At 52.8% G+C, this 13651-nt stretch overlaps 1 protein-coding gene across 1 annotated transcript in view; it reads left to right on the top strand.

The window, feature by feature from the left end:
• VOLCADRAFT_88866 (uncharacterized protein) overlaps positions 1 to 13050 on the top strand; it is a gene marked incomplete at both ends in the record, with an annotated part of 45173 nt that extends 32123 nt beyond the window's left edge. Inside the window, 21 exons of the mRNA XM_002948557.1 lie at positions 2921 to 3011; positions 3289 to 3790; positions 4126 to 4285; positions 4610 to 4842; positions 5194 to 5689; positions 6167 to 6294; positions 6482 to 6560; positions 7015 to 7074; positions 7459 to 7512; positions 7669 to 7820; positions 7963 to 8084; positions 8622 to 8689; positions 8966 to 9166; positions 9405 to 9476; positions 9953 to 9998; positions 10523 to 10657; positions 11035 to 11168; positions 11475 to 11560; positions 11831 to 11927; positions 12338 to 12529; positions 12928 to 13050. Of these exons, the coding sequence (XP_002948603.1) occupies positions 2921 to 3011; positions 3289 to 3790; positions 4126 to 4285; positions 4610 to 4842; positions 5194 to 5689; positions 6167 to 6294; positions 6482 to 6560; positions 7015 to 7074; positions 7459 to 7512; positions 7669 to 7820; positions 7963 to 8084; positions 8622 to 8689; positions 8966 to 9166; positions 9405 to 9476; positions 9953 to 9998; positions 10523 to 10657; positions 11035 to 11168; positions 11475 to 11560; positions 11831 to 11927; positions 12338 to 12529; positions 12928 to 13050 (3231 nt within the window). The remainder of the gene's footprint in view (positions 1 to 2920; positions 3012 to 3288; positions 3791 to 4125; positions 4286 to 4609; positions 4843 to 5193; positions 5690 to 6166; positions 6295 to 6481; positions 6561 to 7014; positions 7075 to 7458; positions 7513 to 7668; positions 7821 to 7962; positions 8085 to 8621; positions 8690 to 8965; positions 9167 to 9404; positions 9477 to 9952; positions 9999 to 10522; positions 10658 to 11034; positions 11169 to 11474; positions 11561 to 11830; positions 11928 to 12337; positions 12530 to 12927) is intronic.
• Positions 13051 to 13651: the final 601 nt, after the last annotated feature.

Below are 13651 nucleotides of genomic sequence, written 5' to 3'. Positions count from 1 at the left end.
GGGGAGGGGGAAAGAGGGGGAAGGAGGGGGAGGCGGAAAGGAGGGGAGGAGGGGAGGAGAAAGCTTTAATGGGTTAGTGGCGAGTGGAGGCGGAGGAGGAGGAGGAGGGGTATAATTGAAATGGAAGCGGAGGACTGTTGTATTCTGTGATTGAAGTTTTTGTGATTTGGCGCGAAGGAGAGGGCTGTGTGTGGGGGGGGGTTGGAGACGGGAAGGAGAGCTCTCAAGCGGCGGTAGGAGGGTGAGCAGGAAACGGGCGGGGCAGGTAGGGAAGAGAGGTGCGGGGGAAGCCAGGAAAGCAGGGCTAGGCTGGCGGATTTAGTGGACAGACTGACAGACATACGACTACTGACAGAGAAAGGGAGACATACACGCAGCTCGGCTTGCGGCTGCCCTGGTAGGCACATCAAGCCGTACAAGCCCCATACTAGCCGTACAAGCCCGTACATATTGGAGGTGCACCTAAGGCGAAACGCCCAGCGCCACATTTTCGAGCGACCCGTCGTGCAAAGCAGCCCCCGGTCGCGCATCGAACCCAGCTTCTGGATCGGGAACTGTTTCTCTGTTCTTCAAATTGTTATCAAGGCTTGGAGGAGCGTGTGGCGTGTCTGGCACGTGTTTATGTGTATTTTGAAATTGGGGTGGGAAGTTTAAGAGAGTCGACACAGGGGGGTGGGCTTAGTTACCGGATCCATTTAAAATAGTTCGTTAGGAGTTACATTTCTTAGGGGAAATTGGACGAGACTGGACGAATGTAGTTAATGTGACAGAAGATTCCCTTAACGGACACGGCGGTGCATGGGCGGGGCGCCAAAAGAGGTCAAATCGAAGGTTCTTCAGGTCAAAGACAGATCTGGGGTTTAAAAGGTTGAAATGCCTAACTGAGGCCAGGCCGCAACGCAGCTATATCCATCCATCCCTTTCTCGTCCCTTCAACCACCCAAGCCACTCAGCATGTACACAGAGTCCGTCAATGTGTTCCGAAACAACTGTGTGCCGGAAGCAAAAGCCCCGAGACCATGTCCCAGGCGCCAGATCGCTCCGAAACCATCAAGATCAACAAGTTATACAATAATAAGATGTATATGGAAGAAAAGAAAACCCTAAAACCGATGGAGGGAGGGAGGGAAGGGAAGGGAAGGGAAGGGAAGGGAAGGGAAGGGAAGGGAAGGGAAGGGAAGGGAAGGGAAGGGAAGGGAAGGGAAGGGAAGGGAAGGGAAGGGAAGAGGGAAGGGAAGGGAAGGTGAAGGGACTCGGTTGTCAAAAGCGCCCCGCACAGCCAACTGGAATCCACAGCCTGTCGCGCTGCATCTGGACATTGATGGACAACGATTTGAAGTGGTCACCCCATCACTTGGGTTTTAGGGACTTACGGACTCAAAAGGGTGCAATATCGTACATACAGACTTTCCATTCACTTTTGGAGCTGGCGGCCACTCCGGGGTGAAAGCGGGCAGGTGGGCAGGCTGGCTGGGGGTTTGACTGGTTTTGTTTTGCTCCTTGTCGGGATTTATTTGCCTGATTTGCCGTATTGAAATGTTGTTTTCCTTCCTAGGATGACCCCCATATCATAGATACGTATTAGGCAGCAACAAGCATGCCAGTGCCGGTTATGAAGGAAAGCCAGAAACGCAGGAGAGAGCTGGTGATGGCAGAAGTGAAGCGAGACCCCCGCTTTCATCATCTCCACAGGCAAAGAGCTTCAGACTTCTCCTTTGGGTTGGTCGGGGCGTCCAACAGCGCGTTCGTGACCGCAGGGTACATGCATAATGAAGTTGCCAGATTACATACATGTGCAGCTGCATGAGGCCGCTAAACAAAAGACGTCCGTATTACTTAATGAAGTATTCGCGGTTGTTTTCGTTTTCGTGCATGTTGCACATGATTCATAATTCATTACCGTTGTCGCGGCCGAGCGGACCTTTAGGACCATTGTTCGGCTGTGATCACGGACTTCATGACTGGGTTACGCTAGCGTTTCCTAGCTCGTATCGTTAGAATAACGATTGACAACTATACCTACCTGCCTGTGGGAGATGAGTAAAGCTTTTGGCCAGTTGATTTACGTCCGTATGTGCGTTTTTAAAGCTTATTACTAATAATAGCACAAAGTATTATTTACTGTGTTATCGATGTCTTCAGCACAAACAAAAACATACCAAAGAAAGAAACACGCGAAGTCCGTAGTGCCCAGCTAAACCGCCGCAGTTCTATGCTGAGGAGTCAATATGTTGTAATAATAAGTCAATATGTTGAGGAAGGTACCAGCCGGTTGTCTCGCATCTATCTGGCTGTGATCTGCCTGGATGTAATTAACGAACCAATGCCCTTCCCGATCAACGCCTGGCTGATGGATTGCTGCTTAAACCACCTAGCCTGCACTTACCTAGCCGAGAGCTTCCTAAGAGTTTCGCTGCTTTACAAAGTCCAACAATCACCAGTTCAATTAATAAATTGTAAATATCTGTCCACTGTCCAGCCAGAGCTGTGTTTCCGTGTAAAGCTACAGTTACTACTGTATGGCTAAAAATCGCTATTATGACAATGTAAGAGTCCGCGACTCCTGTTCTCCATTATATTGACTGCTGCGTGGGCCATGAAATGTGACTGTTCTACGAACCATGGAGATTATCGTAATCGATGACCGTGAAGGTATTACAAATTGTAAGGGGTACGGTACTGACGCGGCATGTTCGGCACACCTTCCCAATATGCGTTAAGATGAAAATGACTCTCTGACAACGAGGTTTAAGTGTTGAAATGTCTTCTCCGATCCTTAATTCTCTAATGTTTACCTCATTCTTGTAATACTCAACGGAAGTCACTATCAATGGTTAAAATAGGGGGCACAATGCGCTCTCAACTTTGGCTTCGGGTTTTTCTCTTCCTGATCATAGGATATCTGCAAGCACATGCGCAGTCTCCTGCTGGCTCTTTCACAAGGAACGCGACTGTGTTCCTCTCATCCAATTACGACGCGACCACGGCGCAAGCCATCCGAGATGGAAACGGTGCGGATGCCAGTATATGTACATGTATTATTATTTACGATTCTGGACCTTAAATTGATCAAGTGTAGCCTTGTCGGCAGCAGCTGCCGTCCACGCCGTTTCAATTCTCCTCTCGCACACACCTTGTCTCAAACCTAGTTACTGGGAAACACTAACAATTATTCAGCTGTCGGACTACGAATATTTTGAAGCTGCCGGGAAAGGTGCTTGCTGACTTGCTGCTGAAAGCCCCTTTCCGATGCATGCTCTTGTGCGCCCACTCCGCCCGCCTGTACAGACACCACCATGTGGCAGAGTGACGCTTGTTTCCCCACATCGTACATTACGCGCCGTGAGATGAACGCGCTTTACTGGCTTTGCAACTCCTCAGCCGTTTGTACCGCCTCAACGGGCTCGTCCAACTTGTACGGCGCAACTGACGGCAGTCTCAGCACTAGCGGTGCCTCTATTGCGTTGCCTACCGGCACCCGATCCGCATGGCTCAGAGTTACCCTGCCATCAGCTACCAACATAACCCGTGTCGGGATTCGTGGCGTGTTTCCCTCCGGCGTGGCCAACACTCTGTACCTGGAGTTTGCGTCAGGCGCGCAAGTGCCCGTACTTTACAACCTCACAAGCTATTCGTTCGTACCCGCACTCGGACAATGGACGGGCGTCGTGTCCCTTCTCATCAACTCGACGTCCGCGTTTTCCGTTACGGAACTGGCAGCACAGTACGGCGCGTGTTTTGAAAACGCAACTGTGGATTTGGGTGCCGTACAAACCATCGGATCCATTCGGTACGATGATTTTGGGATCAGAAGAACTCGGAAACATCCCTCGGTGGGAGGGTTGTAAACAAAATAGAGCAATTAAAGATACGTGCTTGCATGGGATGGGGATGGTTTGCTTATTGGAATGTGAGAATCCCGGGATGGTGGGTTTAAACACTGAAACTTCAGGCGGCACTTCGCCTTGGGTTCATCCCGACAACGACTGCCGTACACTTCACAAAATAACCATTTTGTTCGTCGTGGTATTCTCGTCTCGTCGTGGTATTCTCGTATTTCTCGTCTCTGTCGCCGTACCAATACGAATGCCTACCAGGCCTCCTTCCTCCCACTTTCCTTCGTAGCATCCGATACTGGCCGGGGCAGAATGGCTTAGCCACGTGGCTGCTGGCCTCGACAGATGGCGCGTCGTACGACGACGTGGTTTCGGGGCTGCTGGGTTTGTCGCCGCTCGATCCGACCCGTCTCGGAGCGCTGACGTTGACGCTGCCTACCCCCGTACTGGTACGGCACCTGTTGTGGGGGGATGGAAGAGAGGGAGAGAGGGGTTGAGAGGGCATCTGGGGAGATCTGGGGTTTTGTTGTCTGGGGCCATGAGGTAGTGGGCTTTATATCCTTTGAATCCTAAAGAGGATTCAAACCCTATAGTAAACCCTAAATTGGTGGGAAGGAAATTTCTCCCTCGCGTCGAATGCGCCTAACGTAGTTCCTTTTTTCTCTTACATGTCCTCTATTTCTTAGATCGAGAACAAAATGCCGTACGTAGCTCCAGGAAGGCTCTCTCCCTAGCTTAAATCTCTGGTGGCGTTTCGATGTCGTACACTGCAGGCGCGATACCTGACTGTACGGCACAAGGTGGCGGAAACTGACTGGGCCAAGGTATACGTGTGGGGCATTGACGCCTACTCGCCTGCGCCGCCGCCGTCGCCATCACCACCCCCACCTCCAAGTCCCACCCCGCCCCCGTCACCCAATCCGCCAGATCCCCCTCTTCCGCCTTCACCCCCCCCATCTTCATGGAACAACTATGCGGGGATAGTCCGCGCGTACAGCTACCAAGGGTGAGACTCTAACGAATTCATAAGGCCAGAGCTTCAGTTAAAAATTCGGTTGTAGTTGTAGTTGAGGATTCAGTTAGAAATGTAGTTAAGGATTCGGTTGAAGTTATGGACGGGATTTACGCCATTTAGTGTGCACATGATGACTCGCCGGACCAGCCTCGCCAGTTTGGAACTTTTATGAACCACGCAAAACCCTTTCTCTTATTCCTTGCTCGCCAAGGAAACGAATAACGGTAACGGTAACGGTTGCCAGTATCGTTTTTCTCAGTTAAGACCCTAAAACCCCAAGCCCCTTGTCCCCTTATTGCATCCCGTGTGGGCATTTCTACGTTCCCCGTCCGCCCGCCGTAGGACCGTCACTGTGTCGTCTAATCCAGATCCAGACGCGCTGCCGCACATTGCCGACGGTAACGACAACACGCAGTGGCAGAGTGCCGCCTGCTTCCCAACCGGCTACACCGGCCGCCCTTCCATGAACCCGCTCATGCAGCTTTGCAGCGGTACGGGGCCCCACGGCGCTCCCGCGTCGTACTGTACGGCATCTGCCGGCTCGTCCAACCTGCCAGCGACGACGGATTTGAGTGTTTACACTGGAGCGAGCATTGCCGTCGACCCCGCGCGCGTCGCCGCGGGCGTTACGGATGGCGCGGCGTTTTTCGCCGCCGCCGTCCCCGGTGGCCCGCGGGCTGTCACGCGTGTTTCTTATAAGGCCTTTTCTAGCTCCAACGTAACGGTGTGGCTGGTGATGCAGCCTTCCGGGTCCTCTGCTGCTCAGAGGGTTCAAGTGGCCACCATGGTCCCCGCCGTGGATAACTACGCCTGGGTGTCGGTAACCGGTCAATGGCAGGTAAGATGGTGGTTTCGGAGCCATTTTTGGAGGTGGTTTCGGAGAAAGCAGTCTTCAGGGAAAGACACGAGTTATGGCGTTGTTGACCTTTCAGCGCCAAGGTGGATGATGTGGTGGTTGTGACCCAGCGTCTGTTGATGTGGTGGTTGTGACCCAGCGTCTGTTGATGTGGTGGTTGTGGTGGTAAGTATGTATTCTAGTCTAACCGCTCTTTTTGGCGTTACGATATTGGACCGTTTCTGCATACTGCAATTGTTGTAGATTTCATGTTGGGAATGTTACATGTTGCATGACGGCGCATGGAACTCCCCGGATTGCCTTGCCGGGCACTTGGGGAACTGCAAGTGGGCCCATAAGAAAGGGAGCCTACCATGACCCTGGTGTTTTTTCCATAAGATATCGACGGTCCTTACAATCTGTCTTCCTTCCTTCCCTCTGTCCCTCTCGCCCTCGCGGCTTCGGGATTTGGGCATTCAGGACGTGGTGGCGTTGCGTTTGGAAAGCAACGGCAGCTTCACCCTCACGGAGGTCGCTGTGCAGTCCGGCCCGTGTATGGAGTGGGCTGTGGTGGACATGGGCAGCGTGAGGGAGGTGGGGGTCCTCAGGTGAGCCTGTTTCCCCCAGGGGTTTTAGGGTTGGGGGCTGCGTTTCAAGGAGGGCAGGACGGGGCGAGGAGTGGGGTGTTGTCCACCGACGCTGTATCACTTCCACCTGCGCTCGCTAAAACTGATATTGCCAACTGTCAACTGACAACCGACAACCGACAACCGACACAACCAACTGCTATCCCAGGTTCCGGCACTGGTCGGTGGACGCTGAGCAAACCAACATGTCGGTGTCGGCGGATGGAGTGAATTGGACGGTGATGAAGGTGGGTGGGTGAGCGGGCGTGCGCGCCTAGCCTGACGGCTAGTGGGTGGGTGTACGGCTGGGTGGCTGAGCAAAAATACGGCAGCAGTGGGAGTGCAGGAGACAAGTACGAGTGCTGTACTGCATCCGACGACAGTCTGATTGTCAACCTCCTGCTCAACTTATACAGCTCCCATTTGTTTGAATTTAAACGTACGGGCTGCTCGTCTCTTTTCATTGATTGGACCGATTCCCGCATCGCCACTTCTTTGTTGTTTGTCCTCACCCCAAGATGAGGGGGAGATGACTTTCGTTGACATTCGTTGACAAGCAACAGGCAAACAAGCGGACAGTTTTTCGGAGACCCTAATTCCCTTGAATCGATCGCTCGAACCGGGCTTGCACTTTGACGACGACTTGACCAACCAATCTAACCACCAAGTAACCAACCCATGCACACACTTACGTACATGCAGGCATTTTTAAAACCCGATCAACTGGAGGCGGTGGAGATGTACCTGCCCTCGGTCATCTATGTGGGTGATGTTTGCGATTTGCCATGCTGTTGGGTGTTTAGGATGGTGGTTGGCATAATAATTTGGATGTTTGGGACTTGGATGATGGTGTGTTAAAGAAGAGACGCAGCACGAGGCATGAGCCAGCTTGGGAAAGCAGGGTGACGTGTCGTGAGGAGCAATCATTCCCTTGGCAAAGAAAAGAAAAGGAAACTCGGGCTTTGTTGCTGTAGCATGGAAGATCATAGTCAAGGTCATTGTCAGCAGGCGATGGAAACCGGGAAGGTGGCCCCCCCCCCATAAAACCCTAAATTTTCTCCAGCGCCTCGACACCCCCCATGTGTATTGCTGGGGCACTCCCCCCTCCCCTTTCTGAGCCGGCTCTCCAACCACCACCCCGCGCAGATTCGTTACCTGAAGATCACACACAAGGTTAAGGAAGATGCCGATTGGAGAAAGGTCGGTTTATGGGACGGCATGTGTATGTTTTATTGAAGTGACATCCCCCTAACGTGCCACACGTGTATAGACCTGTTCATCCCACGCCGGACGTGCCTCCTCTGAATCCCCAAACCCGGTTTTGCCCTTCTCCTCCTCCGCGGGGACTTCTCTCAGGTTTACGTCTGGGGCATTGACGCGTACGACGTGTACGGCCGATGGGGAGCGCCGCCTGCGCCCTCACCCCACCCCCTGACTCTCCGAGGCATGTTGGGCGTCAACGGTATCTGGGGCTGGGGCTTCAACCAGTTCTCTAACAATTTGCACAAGTGAGTCGCTCTTGCGTTTGGTATTATTTACCCTTTCGGGGTTCGACCCCTCGTTTCGACTCTCCTGCCCCCCCTCCTGCCCTCCCCCCTGCCCTCCCCCTTGCCCTCCCTCCTGCCGTCCCCCCTACCCTGACTGCTCCAGGGTGGGCAAGGGCCCCGACATGTACACCTCAGTGGCCTCCTGGGGCCGCAACTACCACGGCATGAACTGGGACGTCAGGGCGCCGGGCAACAATCCCAAGTACGACATCATGTCGAAAAACGGTGCGCGGTTGGACCTCCTTCCAGGACCTCCAGGACTTCTGGGGAGCGCGACGGAGGGGCGAATAATGACACGGCCCGGAGGGGCGAGGGAGGAGGCAAGGAAGGCGGGGATGCATAGAGATCTGTCCAACAAGCCGCCACACACTCACTCACCGGGGTCGCTGACAGCTGCACGTCTCCTTTTGGTGGCAATGGCGGTGGTAAAGCGCAGATCAACTGTTTGATGTGCACTATGTGCTACACACAGTGCAGTGTTTTATAAAAAGTGTTGGTTGTCGTACGTTGATGTACGACTATCTTGCTAGAGCGCTGTTGCGTGCACGTGCGTATATTATATATTCGCCCAGTCGAGCCAGGCGGGCAAGAATGACGACTCGATGACCCCACGGGGAGTAAGGGTCGCTTTGTGACGAGGTACCAGGTACGCGGGTAGGTGCGCCCGCAAATCAATTAACCCTTAAAAGAATAATACCAATAGTAATGCCAAGAGTGTAATTAATCCCTTATCAATTCCCTATCTTTAATACCACGCTGCAGGCACAGACACATTTTGGTGGCTTGATTGGGACAAGGAATACGTGGGATGGAAGGCAGCTGGACTTAAGGTGGGATCCTTCTTTTTGGAAAAAATTCAAATAATTTATTTGACCAGATTTACTCTAGGAACTCAAATGGGACCATAGTCTCATCGGGCGTTAGGGGATGATTTATATAAATAATGTTATCTCGTCACAACAAGGGTTTCACAACCCCCCCAACCCCCCATCCCACACAAGAGGGTCTCCGTCTGTGTTTCCAATCGAGAACCCCCCCGCATGCCACATCTCCACGTGTGCTCATAACTCCGGCACATGCACTGCCGTACAATGTACTGCATCCAGGTGGATGCCAGTTTTCAGTTCGTGTCGGATGTGTTTGGTCCTCCCACGTGGGGTCCCAACGCGACCGACACGGCGTACAAACTGGGGTTCGCGTTCGGGTCGCACTTTGGCCCCGGCCGCGCGCCGCCGAACGTGAGCCTGGATGCTGTGGAGTTTGGAAATGAGCCGTGGGTTGGATACAACGCTTCATTTTACTCTTCGGTAAGTTCATGTGCAGGTGGTATGTGGTATGTATGTATGTTTGTGTTTATGCTTGTATCCTCACATGCACAACCTCACCGGTATAGATGAGGACCCCAGTTAGCCAGCAAGCCCGGAAGGAGCCCCCCTCTCTGTCCACCGCTGTGTTTTCAACCTCTTCCTCTCCCAACATCGCCCCTAAAGCACACTGCCCCACGCACTCCCCGCTACTGCTACTACTACTGCGACTCACATGCAGCTGCTCCGCGGGTTCGCCAGGGGCATTAAGGATGCAGACCCAACCTTCCGACTGTTGCCGTGCGCCCTTCAGGTAAGGTATAGGGCCCGTGAGGTGGGTGTTGCGGTTAGTGAGGTGCAGAGCCCTTAGGACGTTGCCTGGGCGGCAACGCCACTACAGGAGGTGTGTAACACACACATGAACACAGACACACACATACATACATGCATACATACAGATACACACACATGAACCAGGAGGGGGGATGGTTGCGTCGTAGCCATCTGGGTGGTTTTGCTTGGTGTTTGGGAAGGGGAGGGGGAGGAGCGTTGGAGGGAGTGGGGGAGTGAGTGCGGAGCGCGTGTATTGGAGTACGGACAGACAGACAGACAGACAGACACCTGACCCGAACCATGAGTTGTTGCTAGCTCTGCAGTCCTCGCTCATTCACGCGGGGCTGGCTAGCCCGCGGAGATGTATCCGTATCGCCTCTCTACGATGATGTAACAACGCCAAAGTCGGCGGCAGTGCGGGCTCCCTAACCAGATTGCTGTTTCCGTCTCGAACAGGCTGATAACCCGTACGGCGAGGACAACAACAGTGGAAATTCCGTTGGTAAGTTGTACAGGTGCCGTATTACGTAGCGACTGTTCGTGTCTTACTATGGCGAGTGAAGGCCCGGGTGCCCTGTCACGAAGGATTGATTGCTCACGCGCCCAGATTGCCATTGGCGTGTCATTGGCACCTTCGCAAAGAACCCTATCCACGTACTGAAAGTGGTTTCTGCTTTTGCTTGCAGGCAGACAGACGTGTCCACATAGCCACATGCACACGGGGCTTGATTGTTGATGCTGTTGTTTCGGTTTATATCCTGCGTCCCTTTGCGCTGCTTTCGTCATTACACACCCACACAATTTTACAATTATTACGCTGATTACTCTCCTCCCTTACGGAAATGGTTTCCAGTTCTTTCCAGTTCTCTCTTGTCTCTTGTCGCCAAGGTGCTGTTGTTGATGACGGTGGTGATGGTGTTGATGACGGTGTTGTTGTTGTTGATGACGGTGGTGATGACGACGGTAATCCCTCACACATTGTTGTCCGCCTTTCTCCTCCTTCCTCTTCCTCTTCCTCTTCCGCAGGCGCCCGCATCCCCCCCGACGTTGCCCCCCTTATCGACGTCGTCAACCTGCATGTGTACTCATGGTTCAGACCACAAGAGCTGAACGGCACCATAATCGGAGTGCATCCGGAGCATCCAGGCAGCACCATGAATGGTACGAATAGAGACTTCCGTACATCACGAGCCGTACAATCCTTACGGGCCTTATAAAGTACTGCTCGAGGCTTGAGGTCCGACCAACCCACATGGGGCACCATCCTCAGCAGCTAATGTTACGTCTCCCAATTATTATTATTATTATTATTATATTATTATTATTATTATTATTATTATATATTATTATTATTATTATTATTGTTATTATTATTATTATTATTATTGTTATAAGTCTTCACTTTCACCTCAACCATGTTGCAAACGCCGTTAGAGATGTTTTCTATCTGGGTCTGGTCTTTCATTTTCAAACATTATGCCGTACAGCTCCAACCTGGCGCCATTTTCGCCACCTTCCACGTCCGTCCTTGCCTTCAGCTGTGAACAACATGCTGGCGTGGCGCTCGTACAACATGCCAGGCAAACCCGTGTGGGTTACGGAATGGGGCTGGGATGCCCACCTGCCGGGAGAGGTCTGCGAAACCACACGATGCGTCAGTCAACATGCCCAGGTAGGACGGCTGCATTGGACATCTGTACGGAAAGATTGTGTAGATGTCGTACTCCCGGTAACTTGTAATGTTACATGACCTTCAGCACTGATAATCCTTTTTAGGCGGGTTTGGTTTTTTTTCGCGGCTGTGTGCTCTCTTCTCTTCATAAAGGGTGTTGTATATTCACTTTCTGCGCAATATCGATGCCCTTTCTTCCTTTCCCATATTTCTTCCATCTCCCTCTTGTTTCCTCGCAAAACGATTCGCCATTCTCTCCCGCTTTTCCTAACAAGTTAACTGCTTGCCCGTGATGTACGGCAACAGGCCCTGTACGGCATTCGTGGGTTGCTGGTGCTCGCCCGAAAAGGAGTTGAGGTGGCGGACTGGTTCTTTTACGCCAACGCGGACGAGTGAGTAATGAGTCACCACCACTGATGACAGTGGTGACAAGTTAATGGGGCTGGTGTGACGATTGGGGAGATTACGTGTACACGGAGACACGGGCGTGCCGGGATCCGGACACGGATTTCAACTCCATTATTTTCTTCCCCTACACCGCCACGCTCACATGCGTACGGACATACAAGCGGAAGGGAACACGTCGACGATATCGGATGGTTCGGTTTCCTCCTTTCGCGAAACACAAACGCCCGCGGTATACACCCACCACCCGCGCGCAGGGGCTCTGGCGTGTTTGCCCGCAGCGGCCTCCGTGGCAGCAACAACACGAACTTCCCCCGCCTTCCGGTGTTTGATGCATTCGCGGCCTTCATGCAGGTGAGAGGGGTTGAGTGGTGTAATGTGGAGCGCGTGTACACCCGTGTGTGTGTTTGTGTGTTTGTGTTTGTATGTATGTATGTATGTGTGTATGTGTGTTTGTATGTATGTGTGTATGTGTGTATGTGTGTATGTGTGTATGTGTGTATGTGTGTATGTGTTTGTATGTGGTGTATGTGTGCGTTTTTGTATGTGTGTATGTGTGTGTTTGTGTGTGTACATGTATTTACGCGTATCGCTGCTCTACCTTTGGGCCCATTTCATCCCACGGAAAATTCCATGCTTTACGAACCGAATGAACCTTTACGCCCCCGGTCATCCGGGTTTGCAGCAAGGCAATAAGACGAATTCCTAACACACTTCCCTAAAGCGTCCTTCCTAACCGTCTTCTAACCGTCACAACACATCAGTTGGTGGGCAACCAGAGCTTCCTGGGAGTGGTGGCCGAGCGTACGGACCTGTACGGCTACCTTCTGGGCCCGGTCAACGCCAGCACTGACGCCGCCACACATTTGGTCGTTTGGCGGCCAGTGGCGGCGGGCGACGGCCCGGAGGAGCCCACGGCGGCGGCTGCCCTCCCTCTGAATAGGACTCCATTCGCGGTGAGTGAGGAGGAGGGAAGGTGTGGAAGAGGTGGAGGAGGAGGAGGGAGAGGAGGGGGAGGAGGAGGGGAAAGAGGGGAAAGAGGGGAAAGAGGGGAAAGAGGGGAAAGAGGGGAAAGAGGGGAAAGAGGGGAAAGAGGAAGAGGGCCTGGGCTTGGGTGTGGGCGTGGGCTTGAATTTGTACCATATCACGAGTTACAAGTTCCGAACGAGTGGAGGGGGGGGTCTTTGAAAGCCTGAGGGGAGGCCATGGACTATATATATTGAAAGGTGATTGTATTGTGATCTCATACGCGAGTTTTGAAAGGACCTTCCTTTACCCGACCAACATTGCAACACTACATACATGCGCGTACAGCACCACACGCTTGCATGTCCCCGCTGGTAAAAATGCACAGGCCTGGACCGTCAGCGGCGCCGGCAGTGCGCCCGTCAGCCTCAGCTCTGTGGTTCAGGTGGCGGCAGGAGGCCTGTGGACTGTGCAGGTGTCGGCGATTCCGCTGGTGCTCAAGTTGACTTAACCGTCGCTTTAGTCAATGGCGCCGCGCTATCACCGCCGCCCTAGCAACCGCCGTACCAACCGCCAACGGCACTCAATAACCGCCGTTCACAGCTGGATGGGATGGGTGCTACGGCAGCCTCCTGGGAATGGCGTACGGCATCTTGCTTTAGTCCGAAGTAGGTGCAAAATGTTACGGGCCGCGACGCGTCGGACGCGACGGTCTGGACCGCTGTTGCGGCTCGCTATATATAGTTATATAAGAAAGTTGTATATATATTGCACATTATGGAGCTGCACAGTCTGTTTCAGCATTTGTTAGGATTGCCATGAAATGCCGTTGTTGCCTTGAATCTTTTTATTTTGCTCCTCATCCGCAATACCGCTTTACCGAAATGGAATTGTGGTTCAAACCTAGGAAATCCCGCTGGTTGAAGTGCGCAAGAGGTTGAGGCGATTATTTATTAATACATGTATCATGCAAAAGATTGGCGAACGGTGCGTGCTGAAATGTCGCGGCGAGCGGTCGAGTGGTCGAATCGCTCGCGCTGACTGCTTTCTGTAGGATGATGCCCTGGCGCTTGGTAGTTGGCGGTAGTTGGCGGTTTGTCCTCCAAATTCAT

The sequence above is a fragment of the Volvox carteri genome (assembly GCF_000143455.1).
Source record: "Volvox carteri f. nagariensis unplaced genomic scaffold VOLCAscaffold_10, whole genome shotgun sequence".
In the NCBI taxonomy this organism is placed as follows: Eukaryota; Viridiplantae; Chlorophyta; class Chlorophyceae; order Chlamydomonadales; family Volvocaceae; genus Volvox; species Volvox carteri.
This window is presented reverse-complemented; position numbering and strand designations above follow the sequence as displayed.